The sequence below is a fragment of the Myotis daubentonii genome, chromosome 9, assembly GCF_963259705.1.
Source record: "Myotis daubentonii chromosome 9, mMyoDau2.1, whole genome shotgun sequence".
Lineage (NCBI taxonomy): Eukaryota > Metazoa > Chordata > Mammalia > Chiroptera > Vespertilionidae > Myotis > Myotis daubentonii.
In genome coordinates this window covers 32,833,184-32,850,874 of record NC_081848.1, presented here as the reverse complement: position 1 = coordinate 32,850,874, position 17,691 = coordinate 32,833,184, and the positions used below count along the sequence as shown (strand labels likewise).

General features: G+C 39.6%; 1 protein-coding gene across 1 annotated transcript in view; it reads right to left on the bottom strand.

Moving 5' to 3' along the window:
• The window catches only part of DLG2 (discs large MAGUK scaffold protein 2), an 884,334-nt gene extending 872,386 nt beyond the window's left edge, over positions 1-11,948 (bottom strand). Inside the window, exon 1 of the mRNA XM_059708253.1 lies at positions 11,751-11,948. Coding sequence (XP_059564236.1) covers positions 11,751-11,828 — 78 coding nt within the window. The 5' untranslated portion in view covers positions 11,829-11,948. The remainder of the gene's footprint in view (positions 1-11,750) is intronic.
• Positions 11,949-17,691: the final 5,743 nt, after the last annotated feature.

The following is a 17,691-nucleotide window of genomic DNA, read 5'->3' as shown; positions in this document are numbered from 1 at the left end:
GCCACATGCCCCGGTTTCCTGCTTAATCCCAGTGGGTGCTTGTAGGAGGCAGCCAATCAATGATTCTCTCTCCTCATTAGTGTTTTTCTCTCTCTCCCTCTCCCCTTTCCTTTCCTCTCTGAAATCAATAAAAATATATTTTAAAAAATTAAAAAAATAGCACAGAGGGTTTGGCAAGGTAGAAGAACAAAAGTGTTTGTTATGCTGCTAAAGCACACCTAAGCGTTTAATTGTATGTGCATGCTTCTTTTGTGTTTCCTAACCTACACCTGGACTACCCCCGTGCAGTGATCATGGTTTGATCATTTCCGCACCCTACATAAATCTCAGCATAGTATTGTTAGTAGTTGTGCACAAGGAGGTCTTTGTTCAATGCCAAGGTTTAAATAAGTGTTGACTTGTTGATTGATTTAAAAGACCACAGATAACTCATTTGCTTGAATTTTATTTTCCTGGGACCAGCCTGTCGCTACCTTAAAACGTGGAAAATATATGACATTGAAGGCCATCAGATAGGTTAATTGTAAGAAACCAGAAGACAGAAAGCATATATTAATCTGAAATGCATTTAAATTTGTTTTATACAAGACCTGGTGTAGTTCATGACTGCCAACAAGCACCACTTCATTATGCTATATTCCATCCTGTTTTTCTCAAAATACTGGAAAAATGGCTGGTACTGAAAGAAATTCTTACTTGTGTATCACATAAAACATTTCCATAAAGCACTTGGAAATTCTAGAGACATGCAAGGGGGAAAAAAGAAACAACTTTAATAAAATAATGGATCATATTTGAATTAAACATGATGTTCTAAACGTTACACTTGGGGAGTTAGACTACATGCTAAGAGACAAAAATGTCCTATAACATCCCAAACCCTCTATAAATTAAATCTGAACACATTAAAAATGGTGATAACAATCAAAGGGGTTGCTTATGGAATGAAACAGAAAGCCAGAAACAGATTAGTGAAGGTATTTGCCTCTAAAAATCTTAAAAGTGTACATCCTAGAGCAGCAGTAATAAAGATGGTGATTTCTAAGAAATAGATCCAAAGTGACTCCATTCAGTGCACAGCAGGAACATCCAAAGTAGCAATTAATGCAACCACTGGTGTGGAATTGTTCTCCCAGTGCCTTTCTGTTGGGTGACATTTTGCTTGCTTGCTTTATTTGTTTGTTTGTTTTTATTATTGACGGTATTACAAATGTCCCCTATTTCCCCCCCTTTGCTTCCCTCCATCCAGCCCCTGCCTCACTCCTGGCCTTCCCCACGCTATTGTCTATGTCCATGGCTTTTGCATATATGTTCTTTGGTTAATCGCTTTCATTTTATTTTTGAATAGAAGCAGGGCTCAGGAGTCACAATGAATTTGGATCAATTATTTACTGAAAATATGATCATAGGTTATTAATACAAATTCAAAATATGAATACAACCCATAATTCTTTCTGTGATATAGAAGAACCTATCAGCTGCTGGTTATCTCAGACAATAATAGTAGTGCTTGAAATTCGGGAGATTTGATTAACTGATATTCGAAAGATCTGAGTTCAAATCCCCAAGTTTGGCTGCCAACCACTGATACCAGGCAAGAAACTTCCCAGACCTCATGTTCCCTGGACAAGAAGTTCCCTTGAAAGACATGGGGAATGATGCAGCTCTGTGGTTAAGAATATGGGTTCATTTCCTGGTTGCCTGGGTTCAAATCCTGGCTTTAGAACATGCTAATTGTGTGTCTTTGAGCACTTTATTGACCCTTCTGTGCCTCACCTATAAAAATGTGATTATTATTTATCCCATAGAAGTATTGTGAAGATCAGCTGAATTAGAACATGTGACTGGCTCAGCATAAAGGACTCAATAGTTACTATCATTTTTGAAAAGAAAGTTCTTTTTGGTTCTAAAATTGAATGTAACATTGCATCCCCCATTCACTTCCCCCCCCCCCGCCCCCCCGCCAAGACCTAAATAAAGCCACAAAGGTGATGTGATACATTCCCCAGGTGGGAGATTAGCTAAGAGCCTTGAGTCATTCAGCACAAACCACTTCACTTCAAATGAGACGTAATGTGCCTTGACTGATGTTCCCCAAACATAGAGAATCAGTCTCTTGTAAAAACTGCATGGTGTGTTTTGAGAGAGGGGAGGTGTGGGAAAGATGGGGGGTTGGGGGGCTTTTCATAAGATGATCTAAGATTTATGTATTAAAAAGGAAATAAAAGCCTAAAATTCCTTCTAAGTCAGCATACTGACAATTTTCACTTGTTAACATGTCCTCCTCAGTAATTTTTTTTTTCTATCTAGTGGCAGAGATAGACCTACACATCTCCTCACTCAATAAAACCAGAATGGGAGGGCAAGTCCATTTTGCAGCCCAAGGGAGTAGTAGAGTACGAATAATCATTAATGAAGAAGTTAGCAAAAGCTGCTTAGCATCCTTTCTGGAACTATGCAGAATACGAAAATGAATGGGAGGGAGAGAGGAAAGAGAGAGGTAAAAAGGAAGGAGGGAGGGAGGGAGAAAGGAAAGGAGGGAGAGAGAGAGGGAAAGAGGAAGAGGGAGGAAGGGAGAGAAGAAGAAAATGTTATGTTTTACAATGGACCAGATACCTTACATGCAGTTTTTAATTGGATCAAAAACATTCAAGGATAGTTCTCACCATTTTGTATGTATGACAACATCAACAGTTAGGGAGATGCAGGTATTCGCTCAAGGACACCCAAACAACAAGCTCTTGAGTCAAATGTGAACTCCAGTCTATAGTCTTTCACTGCCATACTGTTGCTCCTGGGTGTGCCAATAAGAGGATTTATAGAATGGATGGAGGAAAGGGGTCAATAAAGGTGACAAAGAACTTATTCAAGGAGTGTAGAAAACGTAGGAAAATAAGTCTTAGGTCAAAATGGTGTTTAGAGAAGGAGAGAGAAAAACATTTTTCTTATTCTCTCAGACCTTTCCAAGTACCACTTTCCCTTAATTCCCAAAAACAATGCCCTCTCCCACAGCACATGAGTGTTTACCCTGTGCTAGAGAATCACCAAAGTGCCTCCTGATAAATGAGTTTGATGCTGCTATGGGGGGTCAACACCATGAATACTAACTTCCCGAATGGACAGTGTCCATTTCATTGTCCCTGGCTGCAAACTCTTTTATAAAAGTCAGAAGCCCTCCCACAGTCAATATTGAGGAACTATGGAGTGAAAGGATGGAAAGCAAACCGATTCTGTTTATAAATCAGAGTGACCTGAAGTAACAAATTGGTGTGGAAGGGAGGAATAGCATTTGATAAGTTTTCTTTTCTCTTCTTATTGTATCAAGGTTGCTAAGTGAACAGTTAGCATTCACCCCTCTCTGGATTAGACCACAGAATATGAAGACAAGTACGGTGATCCTCCAAAAACAACTCATTCTTTCCCTTCACCCTCTACCTTCTCCCTCTTTTCTTATATTACCAATATTAATAGCCCCTCCTAGGTCCTTCACCAGAACAGATGATATTGGCCCTGCAGAGGCTGTGTATTTGTTAGAATTTACATGCTTAGGATAAAAAAGAACACATAAGTGGTTACATATTTCTCTCTAATAATGATACCCTGACCCTGGGGACTAGAAAATCTCTCCTCATCGAGTATCACCGTAGGCAGCAATCATGGCATCACTGAATATTAGTCCACCATGCACTAGGTGGCTTATACAACAGAAATGCATTTTCTCACAAATATGGAGGATGGGCAGCCCAAGGCAAAGGTTTTGGCAGGGTTTGATTTCTGGCAAGAGCTCTCTGCCTGGCTTGCAGATGGGCACCTTCTTGTGTGTCCTCACATGGCAGAGAGAAAGAGAGATCTCTCTTCCCTTATAAGGCCCCTGATTTTATCAGATTAGAACCTCACCACTATGCTCTCATTTAACTGTAATTATCTCCTAAGTGCCCTTTTTCACATCTCCACATACACTTGGGGGCTAGGGCCTCAGTATATGAATCCGTGGAGTGGGGGTGGGGGTGGGGGTGGGGGTGGGGGTGGGGCAAAATGTAGTCCACAGCAGATGCAACGGGGATTTTCTACTTAACTAGAATTTTCAGATTAAGAAGGTACAAGAAATAAACACTCATGCACAAACATAAACCTGTAATATTTTAGCTGGATAATGTCATAGTTTGATGTATTATTATTGCTGGTTGACGAGAACTCTGGTATTCTGATGACAGTTGTTTATTTCATTTCATTGTTGGTGCCAAGGAGAGTGGGAAAAAATGAGAACTGGAACTTCCAATGCCACTGCTAGAAAATGCCTCATATTCCCTCTTTCTTCAAAGAAAAGGGGCAGTAAAGAAAGAAAAGCCTTGGATGTCTCTTATCTTGCTCCACTTTGAAAATAGGTGGATTCTCCATTATATGCTTCTTACTAATGCAAAGGCATTCCAGGCATTTTGTATATATTCATTTGACATAAATGTTCTTGGGTTTTCTTAGTGCTAAGCATTGTGCTAGGTGCCAGGAACACAAGGGTGAATGAGATCAAATCTTTCCCTTTAAGGACTCTGCAGTCTTATAGTGAAATGAAATTAGGATCAAAGACGGTTAGAATGGAAGGATTCTGACTGCGGATGAAAAACTCAGGCCCAGGGAGATTAAGAGATTTAGCCCAGGTGGCACGCTTGTTGGAACAGTGCCAGTGAACACATAGGCCTGCTGACCTCTGCTCCAGTCTCTATTCCTACAGAGCTCAGAGTCCTCCATCCAAGTCAATCATTCAGTAGTATTTATTTAAGGCCTACTATGTGCTGACTGAATGGGACAGATTTATATTAGCTTAACAATTTAATGGACAATTTAACAATTTATTTAATGAAATGAGACTACCTCTGATGAAATTACTAGCAATTACCAGGTCTTATCTAAAGTGAGATGATTTCTCTATTAACCCCATATATATGATGCATATGCAAATGAAATGTGTACATTATCAGATTATCAACTTTATCTTTACAATGATTATCATGATTGAACTAATCTTGCTGGAGGGAAGAGTCTTCCCTTCCATCTTCATCAGTCAATATAATACCGTAGATGACCAGGTAGAGGAAGACTGTTCTAAAAGTATACTGAAGACAAAAACAAACAAACAAACAACTAAAGTTCTATAAACTGGACTGAAAGTTAACTACCTGGACATCTGATCTCTGGAGTATCCCCAATGAGAAATCAAGTCTTATTTACAGCCACACAATTACTCAACAGAGATGAGGGCAATTAGATGAGAAGATAGCTGTTGTGTTGGTCTATCTGTTCTTCACATCACTGGCTCACCCAACCCATGGAAAGGTTAAGAGCATGTGGTCTGAGTGGTTAGGGTGATAGTCTCTGGATTTGGCAGGAACTGTCTCTGAATGCTAGTTCTACTACTTATGACCTTGGGCAAATTCCATAACATCTTATACCTCAGCATTTTCATCTACAAGACAAGGGCTAATAATAGGTTAACTTACAAGTTTGTAATGAGGATTAAATGAGATGATGCATGGAATGTGTATGTCATAGTGCTTAAGTATGTCTCAATAAATAGGCAGTACTATTACTAGTAACAATTCTACAGTGATTTTGTGACCTGCTATCTTCCTCTCCAGCCTACTCTCTTCCCCACGTCCTCCTTCATTTCAGCCATTTCTCTGATCCTGTCTTTCCCTTTCTCTCGCCCTGTTGTGCTAACAGGTGTGCCTTGTTCTCTGCCAGGGTGGACAGCAGGGTGGGAACCTCAGAACAGGTGCTACTTGCTGTCCATTCTGCTATGTGATTCACCTGCTAAGTGACAGGGAAGGACTGCAGGGCTGCATTCAGTGTGGACAAACACCTGTCTTCTGTATCACCACAGCTAGGCAGACACTGGCGCTGAGTCATGCTGCTGCTCACCACCAATGTGCTCTCAAAACTCTGAAGGCTCTGAGATAGGGACCTGAGAGGACAATCCATCCCTCTCTCCAGGTCAGGCTACTCTTCAATCTTCCCCAAGGCAGGAATAGACAAAGGAAGATGCTATTATTCACTGAGGAGTGAAGAGTCTTTAACATCAGGATGTTTCTTTTTATCCCCAAGCTAAATTTCAGATTTCGCATTTAACTTCACTTTTTAAGGTTATCTTTCATAGAGAAAAGTAAACTTGGTATCTAACTCATTGTAAACATAAATCACATATACAGTATACTAATATACAATATATAGTATTAAATAATACAGAGTACTCTGTATGTATGTTTGTTTTTACTGGTTAAGAGCTTGAACTCTGGTCAGACATGGTGTCTAATCCCAGCTACCTACTGTTGATGTGCTTGTGCTCTGAAAACTGATCATAATAGTCTCACCAGAACATTGAATTAGGACAGTTCTTGGCTCATAGAAAGAAGTCAATGAAAGTTAACTATTGTTGTTGTGGTTCAGACACATAAATATATAGTGAGAGGCCAGTTGGCTTCTTGAACTTTCTCTTCCGCAATCTAAATGGCTCCTGATTATTGCTTTTAATCTGTTTTTTTTTTCTATAACCTTCATTTTCCATCTATTCATTTGCCTTCCTATGTCTAGAATAGGACATATAATGCCAGTTGAGTCTGATCAGCACAGGATAAATGCATGATATATTTTAGGATTATCGTCTATATTTCCCTCTGCCAACTAATAATATGAGTTGAAAATAAATAAAAATGATTTGATAGCAAGTGTGCAACTTTTAAACACTTTATTTATATTAACTCATTTTATCATTAAAATAAATCCATTCATTATTTCAGCTATGCCATACTTTGATTCTAAAAATATACTTTTTTTTTCTCATTTTAACATCTCTATAATCAAGATTTTTCTTGCAAATGATATTCTATAGTTCTTTGACAATCTTTATTTTCTTAGTAATACATGAAATAGTGGTGCATCTTATAAATTGATGAAAACCTAGAATCAATGAAGTACAGTATAAGAGACAACCATGTTGCAGGCAGTCTCTTAGGCCTAATAATTTAGTGAACAAGATTGAACAGTCCTTCGTTTAGAGAATCCATTCTAATTAGGAGTACAGAGGAACAAAAGATGATTTCAACATATGTACAACTGTTCTGGGAGCCAATGGAAACTGATCCTTTGCTTGTAGAAGACAGGGAAGGTTTCCTAGTGATGGTGATGTTACCTAAATTGGACTACAATTAGCCTGCAGCTTGATTGTCATCCAATCAAACAGAATAAGCAAAAAAAAAAAGCTGAAAAAAGCATGGGACATTTAGGAATCTGAAAGTGGTTCAGAATGGATTTAGAGTATCCATGCAAGAAGGACAAGGTGTGAGGGCAGAGAGGAAAGCAGAGGCTGTATCTTGATGGGTCTTGCAGACCATGTTGAACTGCATCCTGAGGACTTTGGAGTGCTACTGAAGCACAGTGTATGTCCATCTGACAAATGAGAAAAACTAAGACCTAGAGTAGCCAAATGACTGGCTTTAGGCTAGATAGCAAAGAACAGGAATAATTTAATTCCCTCCCTCTGAGACTTACCTTAAGCCAGATGTTTATGTTATATCAGGGTTACCCAGGACATTATTCTCTCACTGGCTATACTGCCAGAAAATGCATTACTAAATTATCCTTTCTTTAGTTTATATTAAGTTAATATGTTTGGTTTCGATGAGAGGAGCATCAAAAAATTATTTAAGGTGCATGTGGCCTAGTATCTAGATATTTGGGTTCAGTTACATCACTTATAAGTTATCAATCACGGCCAAGGTCATCCAAGTTGTGTCATTAGGTGATAGATCTTGATGCCAGTCTTTTCTAAATAAATCATGCATTCACTTTCATAGTGCATGCTTAACCAATATAAATAAATAAACAAACAAACAAATAAAACAAAAACAAATGAAAGAAGCAATGCTGATGGGGGGGTGAAGGTTCACAACATCTTTATACTCTTGCATTTTATTATGCCGCCGGAAATTCATTTCAATTCATCTTAAGGCTTTTTCAGCTGCTTTTTAGAGTCTTACAATCCTTAGTTTGACTAAATTAAGCGATTTTAGTTGAAATGTGACAAAAAAGCATAATAGGAAGACACTAACTTTTGAATTAATTACACAGGGTCAAATGAAAAAAGAAAAATATTTGAATGAAGATATTCTATTCCAGCCAGACAGTCTTGACTCATATTATCACTTTTAAAATAATTTTGTTCACAGGATTTGTTGGTTGGCACAAACTGTCTTTTTTAATGAAAGAATAACAAAGAGCCTTTTGCTTTTCTTTTTTAGAAATAAGACAACATGAATCACCTAATATCTTTTACTCACTCAAAAAGGGAACACATCTACAGTTGACAAGCATGGAGGTCCTTTTTGATCAGAGACATCTTTAGTTTCCAGAGGACAAGCAATGAGTACAAATGCCAATGCTTAGGTCATGATGATATGACAATTACCAGCTATTTAAAAGAAATAATAGGTGCCAAGATGATAGCTTGCTACACTAATCCAACTGAAGGGGACAAAGAGTGTAAAGTCTTTAATAAAAGGACAGACAGCAGTCTACTCAATATAGTTTAGACATGGCCTTATCTGAAATAAAGGGGTTAAATCAGTAACTTTGATGCTATAAACCTCATGACTTTGGAATTTTAATTTCAAAAGAGGGGGTCAAGATAAGAAGGAATGGTGAGCCTTCTTAACACAAGACTGGGGAATGATAAGGGGCTAGAAGAGAATGACAGAGACCGAGGAGGCATTTTTTAGAATGGTAAACTCAGGCTCAAATCCCAGCAATGATACTGCTAATTCTGTGACCTTGGACTAGCTACTCTTCTCTCTGGGACGTCAGAAAAATGATTTCTACGTCACAGAATTGCCATGAAGATTAAATGAAACTCTATGCTTAAAGCAAGTGAGGCATAATGTGTGTGAGTAGGGACTACTGTTAATACTATTATTTTTGTGATTATTATTACATCCCATGCTTCTATTTAATTCTATTGGCATTAGATGAAGTAAACAGTAGACCAGGCAACCATGAATAAGGCACACTGCATGTTTAGAGATGGCATTTAGGCTTGTATATTCCCAATTAGCTTTTCAATTAACCCCAGCCTTGAGGAATATACTTCCCAGACCATATCTGAATGCTAAAATAGGACTGATGGGCTCTGATGGTTGCAGGTTGTTTTATTAGAGTAGGAGGAACTAAACTATGCGACCTATTGCAAAAAAAAAGCTGAAATTTACAGAACATACTAAAACAAAATCACAATCATTGGCTGTGATACATATTTATACTCCCAAAAGCTAAACTATGCTTTGACTCTATCAATAGCTCTTTCACATTTAAGTGCACTACTCATTTTCTAAATATAACAAAATAATAATCTTATTTTATTAATCTTCCTTCATCTTACAATAAAGCATGACAGCATATAGTCAGCAGCCCTTCACACCCCACTCCATGTTTGCATTATATGACCTCTGATGCTATAGTAACACTGTATATACATTTAATGAGCTTTTCCTATCATTTGCTAACTGTCTTCTCAGTTAAACCACATTACTGAACTTGTTATACAAACAGTAATCACAATAGTTGGCTTAAATAAGTCATGTGATAAAACTAGGTACACAGAATAAATCAACTATTTCATACATTCACCAAGCCAGGACTGAGGGCCTACATTGTTTAAGGCAGCACACCTTTCAATTTACTCCAGGAACTCTGTGAATATAAATTCCATAAAAAACAACAAACAAACAAACAAAGCGTGAAATGTTCTTTCCTTGTTATTTAGCATCACCTAGTATTCAAAATTAACTCCTCCTAGCCCCCCTGGCAAGGACAAGGGCATTAGAAATGATCGTTTTTAATTTGGTCTTTATCACTCAGAGAGCAAAACTTCAGTTCTCTCGTGTTGATTTCTAGACTCCTTGAGATAAATAATTTAAAACCCTTCACCCCACATTTGGCATCTTCTTGCCTGTTGTAAGCATTAACTATCACAGAAATGACAAGGAGGTATCAGAGTCACCAAACCAGCTTCTTCCCACACTTAAGAAATAGAAGCTGTGTCACTTCATCAGATCAACATCCTTTCGGGTGCTATACACTGACTTTCAGAGAACTGCTCTTCTCCACATTCAGGCCGAGCCTGAATTAAGTGTCACTGGGACATTCAACTTTTTTTGCATACTAATTTGGCATAAGACATTATTTCCCAGGGGCTTCCAGAGCCATCTGTGGTCTCTGACGGTCCTCTCATCCATACAACCTATAATTTTCATAAGGAGAAGGGACTTTTTCAAAACATTTGCTCAAAAAAAAAAAACAACAACTACTTACAAGTCTTTTCTCTTAAAAATTACTTGAGAAGCAAAAAAACCAAACCAAAACCAAACCCTCAAGCCCAACTATTCAGTATAAATGGTGCTAGTACATGACAATTAGGTTTGCAGTCTTTCACCTGTGAGATGTATGTGTGTGCGTGTGTGTGTGTGTGTGTGTGTGTGTGTAACAGAAAAGAGATCAATTCTACCCCAGTCTTGCCTCCCCTCCCCCCACCAAAATGCTATTAAGTAATGAGTTCGTAATCATTCTACATTCTTCAGATCTGGACATTCTAAAAGGCAACAACCCTAAAGTCAGAACTCCAGTGATATTCTCCCTTTTCCCACTACACACAATTGTATCCTGGTTTATCACTGGATTCTTACTCATGTTAGCAACATTCCTTCCTACTCTGAAGAAACAAAAAGCAAGTTAAAGTGAAGAGGGAGGACTGTGCCACAGGCCAGAAAAGCCATCTCGGGATCCATCTCACCAGTAGATTTAAGACAGACAGGACACTGGACCAAAGGTTGCATCATCAGAGTAATAGGAAAAATCCCCACCTCCCCAAATGTGGCTACCTTTGGAAATCCCCCCAACACTTCTCAAATTGGATACAGCTTACCTAAATAAGACAGTTTGGCTGATGCTCCAAAGACATAGGGCCAATTAGAGATACAAGCTTATAATGCATCTTAGGACTTACAGGCCATTTACATTTTCCAGAGAATGATAACTAATGAGGTACATCTACACAGAGGTTTTCTTGAAACAGCCAGTCCTGCTGAATAAGAGAAATACAGAGCCGTCCTCCAAATGACTATCCGATTAGAAATACAATCCGAGCTCCTTGTACATACTTTTTAAATGACAGCTCTTGTTGATCTGAAAACACTACCAGGTACCCATGTGGAACCTGGTCATTGTTATTCAGAATCCCAAATATGTGGTCCTAGGACACCAACTGGGACACAAGTACCGGGGAAACACTCGGGGATCTATCATGCCCCCTTCGGAATCAAAAACCACAGTCATAAAAATAATGCGGTGTTAGCAACAAGTTTACTAGAGAGCTCCCCGAAGAAGCCAAAATTTCAGCTGCTCAAAGGCTTTCCCTTGATGTCATTTAAAGGAAAATTAAGTCTCTGTGGAGACACTCTCTCCACTGATGCTACCACCAAAGATTTTGAATAGCCAAGATCCGACTTAGCCCCAAATGCCATCCCCCCCCCCCACTCCCAAGTAGCTAGGCTCCAGGAGTCACCCCTTCTCTAAGTGGCATGGACTACATTCCCAGTGAGAGGCAAGCTCTCTTGCCAAGCTAACAGCGACTGCGTCTGTGCTCGGACTAGCCGGCCAGGGCAGGCAGTTTGCAAATCGGAAAGGTAGTCTCCCTCCCCGCTCCATACCTTTTCGGATTTCGCCTTCCTGGCATTGTGCACGAACCTGCGACCCAGCTTCTTGGCATACCAGATGGAGGCGAACATAGCGAGGCCAGCGGAAGAAATGCACAATGAAGCTGCTGCACAAACAATTTCCCACCTCGGCTCCGGCTCCGAGACGAGCGGAATCGGGCTGGAGCTGTCACTCGCAGGCTGTTGCTTTCTCAGTTCCTCTCATGCTGGTTAGCTGAGGGAGGGGGTGGGAGGAGGCAGGGGTGGGGGAGAGGCAGTCCTGTTTGGCCGGTCTGCAGGTATATTTACATCCTGCCAGCAGGAGGTCCGGGCCAGGCGGGCGCTGCCTTCCCGGCCGGCTCTCACAACCAGTCAGCTAGGTATCTGTCCGCAGTTCTTGGGCACCGTCACCACCCAAACTCCATGTGTGTCTGGAGGAAGGGAAGCCGCAGTCCACCCATCCGGAGGCGGCTCACCTCCAGCCCTAGGCTCCGGGACTTACACGCCTCGCTTGGCTTCCCTCCGTCTTGACTGTGAGTGCTGGCAGCAGTAAAGACAGACCCACAGCCAGCTTCCCAGGTAAATCAGCAAATACAGGAGCTGCCAGGCACAAGGGAGAGAGACAGGGCCACCAAGAATCTAGCCCCGCGGGCACAAACAGGTGTCCCTAGAGCCTGTACCCTGCTCTGATCCACAGAGAATATGGCTGGTAGGTGGCTGGGAAGAGAGGAGTCCTTCCCTTACCCCCTCCTCAACTCCATTTGGTCCAAGGAAAGTTACCTCTGCTCATGTTCCAGGCTTATCTATACCTTAAGAGGGTGACACTTTATTTTTTAGAGACTGGGCCAGGACAAAGCACAAAGTGAGCCTGAATAAAGGTCCTTAAGTTTTCAAACTCATTGGCTTTACCTCTAAACCTATTGGGTGCTCCTCTATGAACACAGGTTGTGAGCCTGGATATTAGGGAATGGGGAGGAGCTTAAATCTACCTTTAAACTAAGATAGAGCAATCTACTCCTTTTTTTTTAAACCCTTGAGTGTTCTTGAAGTGATAGTCAGTGTTACATGGAGGGCTATGATGTCACTTTTGGGAAGGTAAATTTATGATTTCTGGTAGCTCCTAAACCATGCCCCTTTGAAGAAACTTCATGTGTAATTCTACACTAGGTGCTTTCAATGTCAATGATCTTATTAGGATTTAGACTTTGAGGCATTTAAAAGGTAAAGTCAGCCCAGTCAGAGTTGCTCAGTAGTTGAGCATCGACCTATGAACCAGGAGGTCATGGTTCAATTCCCAGTTGCAGGCTTGATCCCCAGTGGCAGCGGGGGGGGGGGCGGGGGGGATGCAGGAGGCAGCCTATCAATGATTCTCTCTCATCATTGATGTTTCTATCTCTCTTTCCCTCTCCCTTGCTCTCTAAAATCAATTTTTTAAAATATCTTTTAAAATATAAAAGGTAAAGTCAGTTTTATGTTTTGTCCAGTGAAAGAGCATTTAAGCCTTTACACACAAACTAGAGAAGAGAAGTGACTGGAAAAATCTTCCTTCCAGTGACATACAAACAAGACTCCATCCAGTAATTGTTTTCCAGCTGATCTAACTGAAATGCCCAAAGAATGTCCAGGATATTTGGAATAGAACTCCCTTCTCTCACTAAACATCCTGTGAGGTTTACCCTAAAAGAAGTTCAGCCTTCAGTCAACAGAATGCTGTTTGACAAAGGTGTATCAGATATCCTCGCTGGCAATTGGATAGTAGGCAGTATGGTATACAATGGGAGTCAGAACGCCTGTCCCTGTTAATCACTAAGGTAACCCCAGTGCCTAGAACAATGCTTTGCACGATGCATTCTATGTATGTTTGCTGAATGAACGAATGATCTGGGTTCTAACTCTGGCCCTGGTCCTAACTTGATTGCTTGTTCTGAGTTTGATCTGCCTCATCTGTAAATTCTGAGAACTGGGCAGATGATTTTTAAGGCCTCCCTGCCTTATGAGTCTATGATTCTGATTATCCCTCTTCATGTGAATCTTGAACAGAATTGTCTGGTGCTCACTAGGGGTGTATACTCTGGGAAAATGACTCAGTGTTCTGAAAAGCCAACAGTGGCACCCTGGGGATAGTATGCCTAGCTGCCACCTAGGGTTTGGTTTGGCCATCAACTGTTTCTGTTCCTCTGTGCTTTCACTTCTGTGAACTCCACTTTTCTTTCATTTTCTTTTGACACTCTTAGACAACACCTGTGCCAAATTGTCCACATCACACCCTATACTCTATGGAGGAAAAATGACATAGGAATCCAACAAATAAATAAATGATCACTCCTGCTTAGTTTTCAAAGAGCCACTCAGCAGGAATACAGCTTACCCTAATATTGCCATGATGCTAAAAGTATGCATTATTTCTGCATAAAGTTTGTCTAAGACATGTTGTAGTTTGAAAGACTATTCAGTTAAGAATAAAGTAGATGAAAAGGAGAAGGGGAGCAAGACTCCCTAAATTAATGAGTAAAAATAATTTTTTTTAAAACAGTTTAAGATGGACTCAGACAATAAAGAGGTGAGAAAAAATGCTGAGCTCTTAAACCACTAATATTAAAGGGGGGAAATCAAAGAATGTTAATTTACTCTGATGGGGCTGCCAGATCATAAAGTAATTTTTGCACCTTCTTCATAAGTTAAGATTTCCTAGGTCACTAAAACTGGGGCTTGGAGAGATCTTTGATGTTTGATTGTTTTGTTGTTTGGTTTTACTTTTATATTGAAACTTTAATGACCTTCTTCACACATCTGACCCAGAGCCTTTATAAACTTTTATGGGATGGAGTTCTGAAGAAAATAAATTGGCCTGCCAGCTAAGATTAACTTAAAAATAACAATAATAGCCCACCCAGTATGGCTCAGTGGTTGAGTGTCGACCTATGAACCAGGCGGTCATGGTTGGATTCCCAGTCAGGGCACATGTCCGGGTTGCTGGCTCCATCCAGGAAGGAGTGTGCAGGAGGCCAATCAATGATTCTCTCTGATCTTGATGTTTCTATGTCTCTCTCCCTCTCCCTCCCTCTCTCCTCTGAAATCAATAAAAATATATTTTAACAAATAACAATAACCACTGTACCTAAAACAGACAGGTGAAGGTAGGAAAGGAAGGGAAAAGTAGAACATTTGTGGTCAAGGTCCACATATATGTTCTGCAGATGCTTAGCACAATGCAGGTATTCAAAATATATCTGTTGAATGCATCTATGACAAAGGACAATCCACAAACTTTACAGACTAGAAGATCTAATAGAAGCATATCCACAAATTTTCAGTTGTAAAAGTCTTTTGAAAGATGGGCACCATTTAATGAAATGACACCGTTGCTGTAGTTATACAACCCCTTTCCCTGGGTTTCTGCACAGATGTGCCTGATACAAAAGGGTGGCAGCTGCCTATCATAAATCCTAATGATCTCTAACCATTGCTCTCCTGATTGAGATAAACAACTTTTGCAGTTATGCCTTAAGGAAAACCAATTTTTCATATGCTTTCCATCTGTATATCATCACTACCTGGACAGACCGTTTCTTTTGTAATTTCATTTTTAATACCTCTCATATGACAGAAGCCTAACAGTACAGCTGAGTCTGAGATGCAACATTAATCCTTTTAAGCAGCTTTGGGTTCATGCCTCAACAGACACACTGTGAGTCTCCTTGGAATTCTCAAGGTAAATGCAATGTTTAAATCAAGCTATTAAGTATTAAACAACTACATTTTCTGCCTACCACATGAACGATTTTCTTTTGAAAATCATCTAGGTATATCATTGATAATTATATAAACAGACTAAACATTAAGCCTGAGAAGCTGCTAGCTTGAAAAGCTTTCTAGATTAGGTGTTTAATATACACCAAGGAAAATGCATGCTTGAGACATAAAAAAGCTAATGTACAAAACTAATAAACATTCAAATATTTGTCTGATTTGTTTGCATATCTGATAGCCCTTTAACATCTGATATTAGTCCATTATTAAACAGCAGGTATAGTACATACACTAAGTACATAGAATTTATTACTAAAATTTACAAAAATAATATTAAACTTCAATTCACAGAAAAACCAAGATATTGATGCTAGTTACCCCTGTAGAAAGTAGTGGAAAGGGAAGATTTAAAAAAACAACAAGACAATGCACAGGGCACCAAATACAAATGTATTCACGATACTAATAACCCCAAATAGAGGTGACCAACAGAGAAAAGAAAATTAGGTGCTAGAAAAGAGTGCAAAAAGGAAGATAAATGATCCAATCAAAAAATGGGAAGAGGATCTAAGTAGACACTTTTCAAAAGAGGACATACAGAAGGCCCAGAGACATATGAAAACATGCTTAAAGTCACTAATCATCCGAGAGATGCAAATCAAAACAACAATGAGATACCATCTCATGCTTGTCAGAATGGCTATCATCAACAAATCAACAAACAGACAAGTGCTGGTGAGGGTGTGGAGAAAAAGGAACCCTCCTGCACTGCTGGTGGGAATGCAGACTGGTGCAACCACTGTGGAGAACAGTATAGAGTTTCCTCAAAAAATTAAAAATGGAACTCCCATTTGACCCAGTGATCCCACTACTAGGAATATATCCCAAAAAACCAGAAACACCAATCAGAAAGGATATATGCACCCCTATGTTCACAGCAGCACAATTTACAATAGCTAAGATTTGGAAACAGCCTAAGTGCCCATTAGCAGATGAGTGGATTAAAAAACTGTGGTACATCTACACGATGGAATACTATGCTGTTATATAAAAAAGGAGCTTTTACCATTTGCAACAGCATGGATGGAACTGGAGAGCATTATGCTAAGTGAAATAAGCCAGTCAGAGAAAGATAAATATCACATGCTCTCACTCATATGTGGGATATAATGATCAACATAATTAGATGAACAAGAATAGATCCAGAGACAAATGGTAGGGGAGGAGGGGGGTTAGAGAGCAACCAAAGGACTTGTATGCATGCATACTAGCATAACCAATGGACACAGACACTGGGGCAGTGAGGACTTGCCCAGGGTAGGAATGACTGGTGGATGATGTCAACTGGGGGAAAAGGAGACATATGTAAAACTTTAGATGATAATAAAAAATAAACAGTGCCAGGCCAGTGTTGCTCAGTGGTTGATCATCAACCCTTGAGCCAACAGATCACCAGATTGATTCCAGGTCAGGGCAGATGCCTGTGTTTCAGGCTTGATCCCCAGTAGGGGACATGCTGGAGGCAACCTATTGATGTTCTCTCTCACAGATGTTTCTCTCTCTCTCTCTCTCTCTCTCTCTCTCTCTCTCTCTCTCTCTCTCTCTCATCAATTTAAAAAGCCACAGTTATATAAAAAATTACATTTTGCTCTATACATTGTGCTATAAGCAATACTTCTCCACAAAAATGTACTGATTATTTACTCAACATCAAACTCTGGGACCACCAATTGAATAAGATATAATCCCTCTCTCAAGAAGTCCTATATAGTTGGGGCACATTGTATTAAGAAATAAATTTTAATGCAGAATGGCACTATAATAGATATGAGAAAATTATGTAGGAGCTCAGGAGAAACATACTATTTTTATTTCTATATTCTATAAGACCAATAATAAATGTTATCTATAAAAAGTGCAATATTTAGTATGAGTGTATATAAAAAGCAAAGGAATAGATAAATCTCTCTGCCTGTTTTATCTACATGGACAATAGAAAAATGGTCACTATAACTTTATGTGTATGCATCAAAACCAACATGTACAAATTGATCCATTTGCAGATAGATATATTCCTTCCCCGAAGAGTCAATCGGTTATGGACAAGTGTGACAAAAATGTTTGAGTCATTGTAAATATAACCCCAATGACTAATTATAATGGGTTAAACCTACATTTTTCTGCTCTCAAAATCACATATCTCATA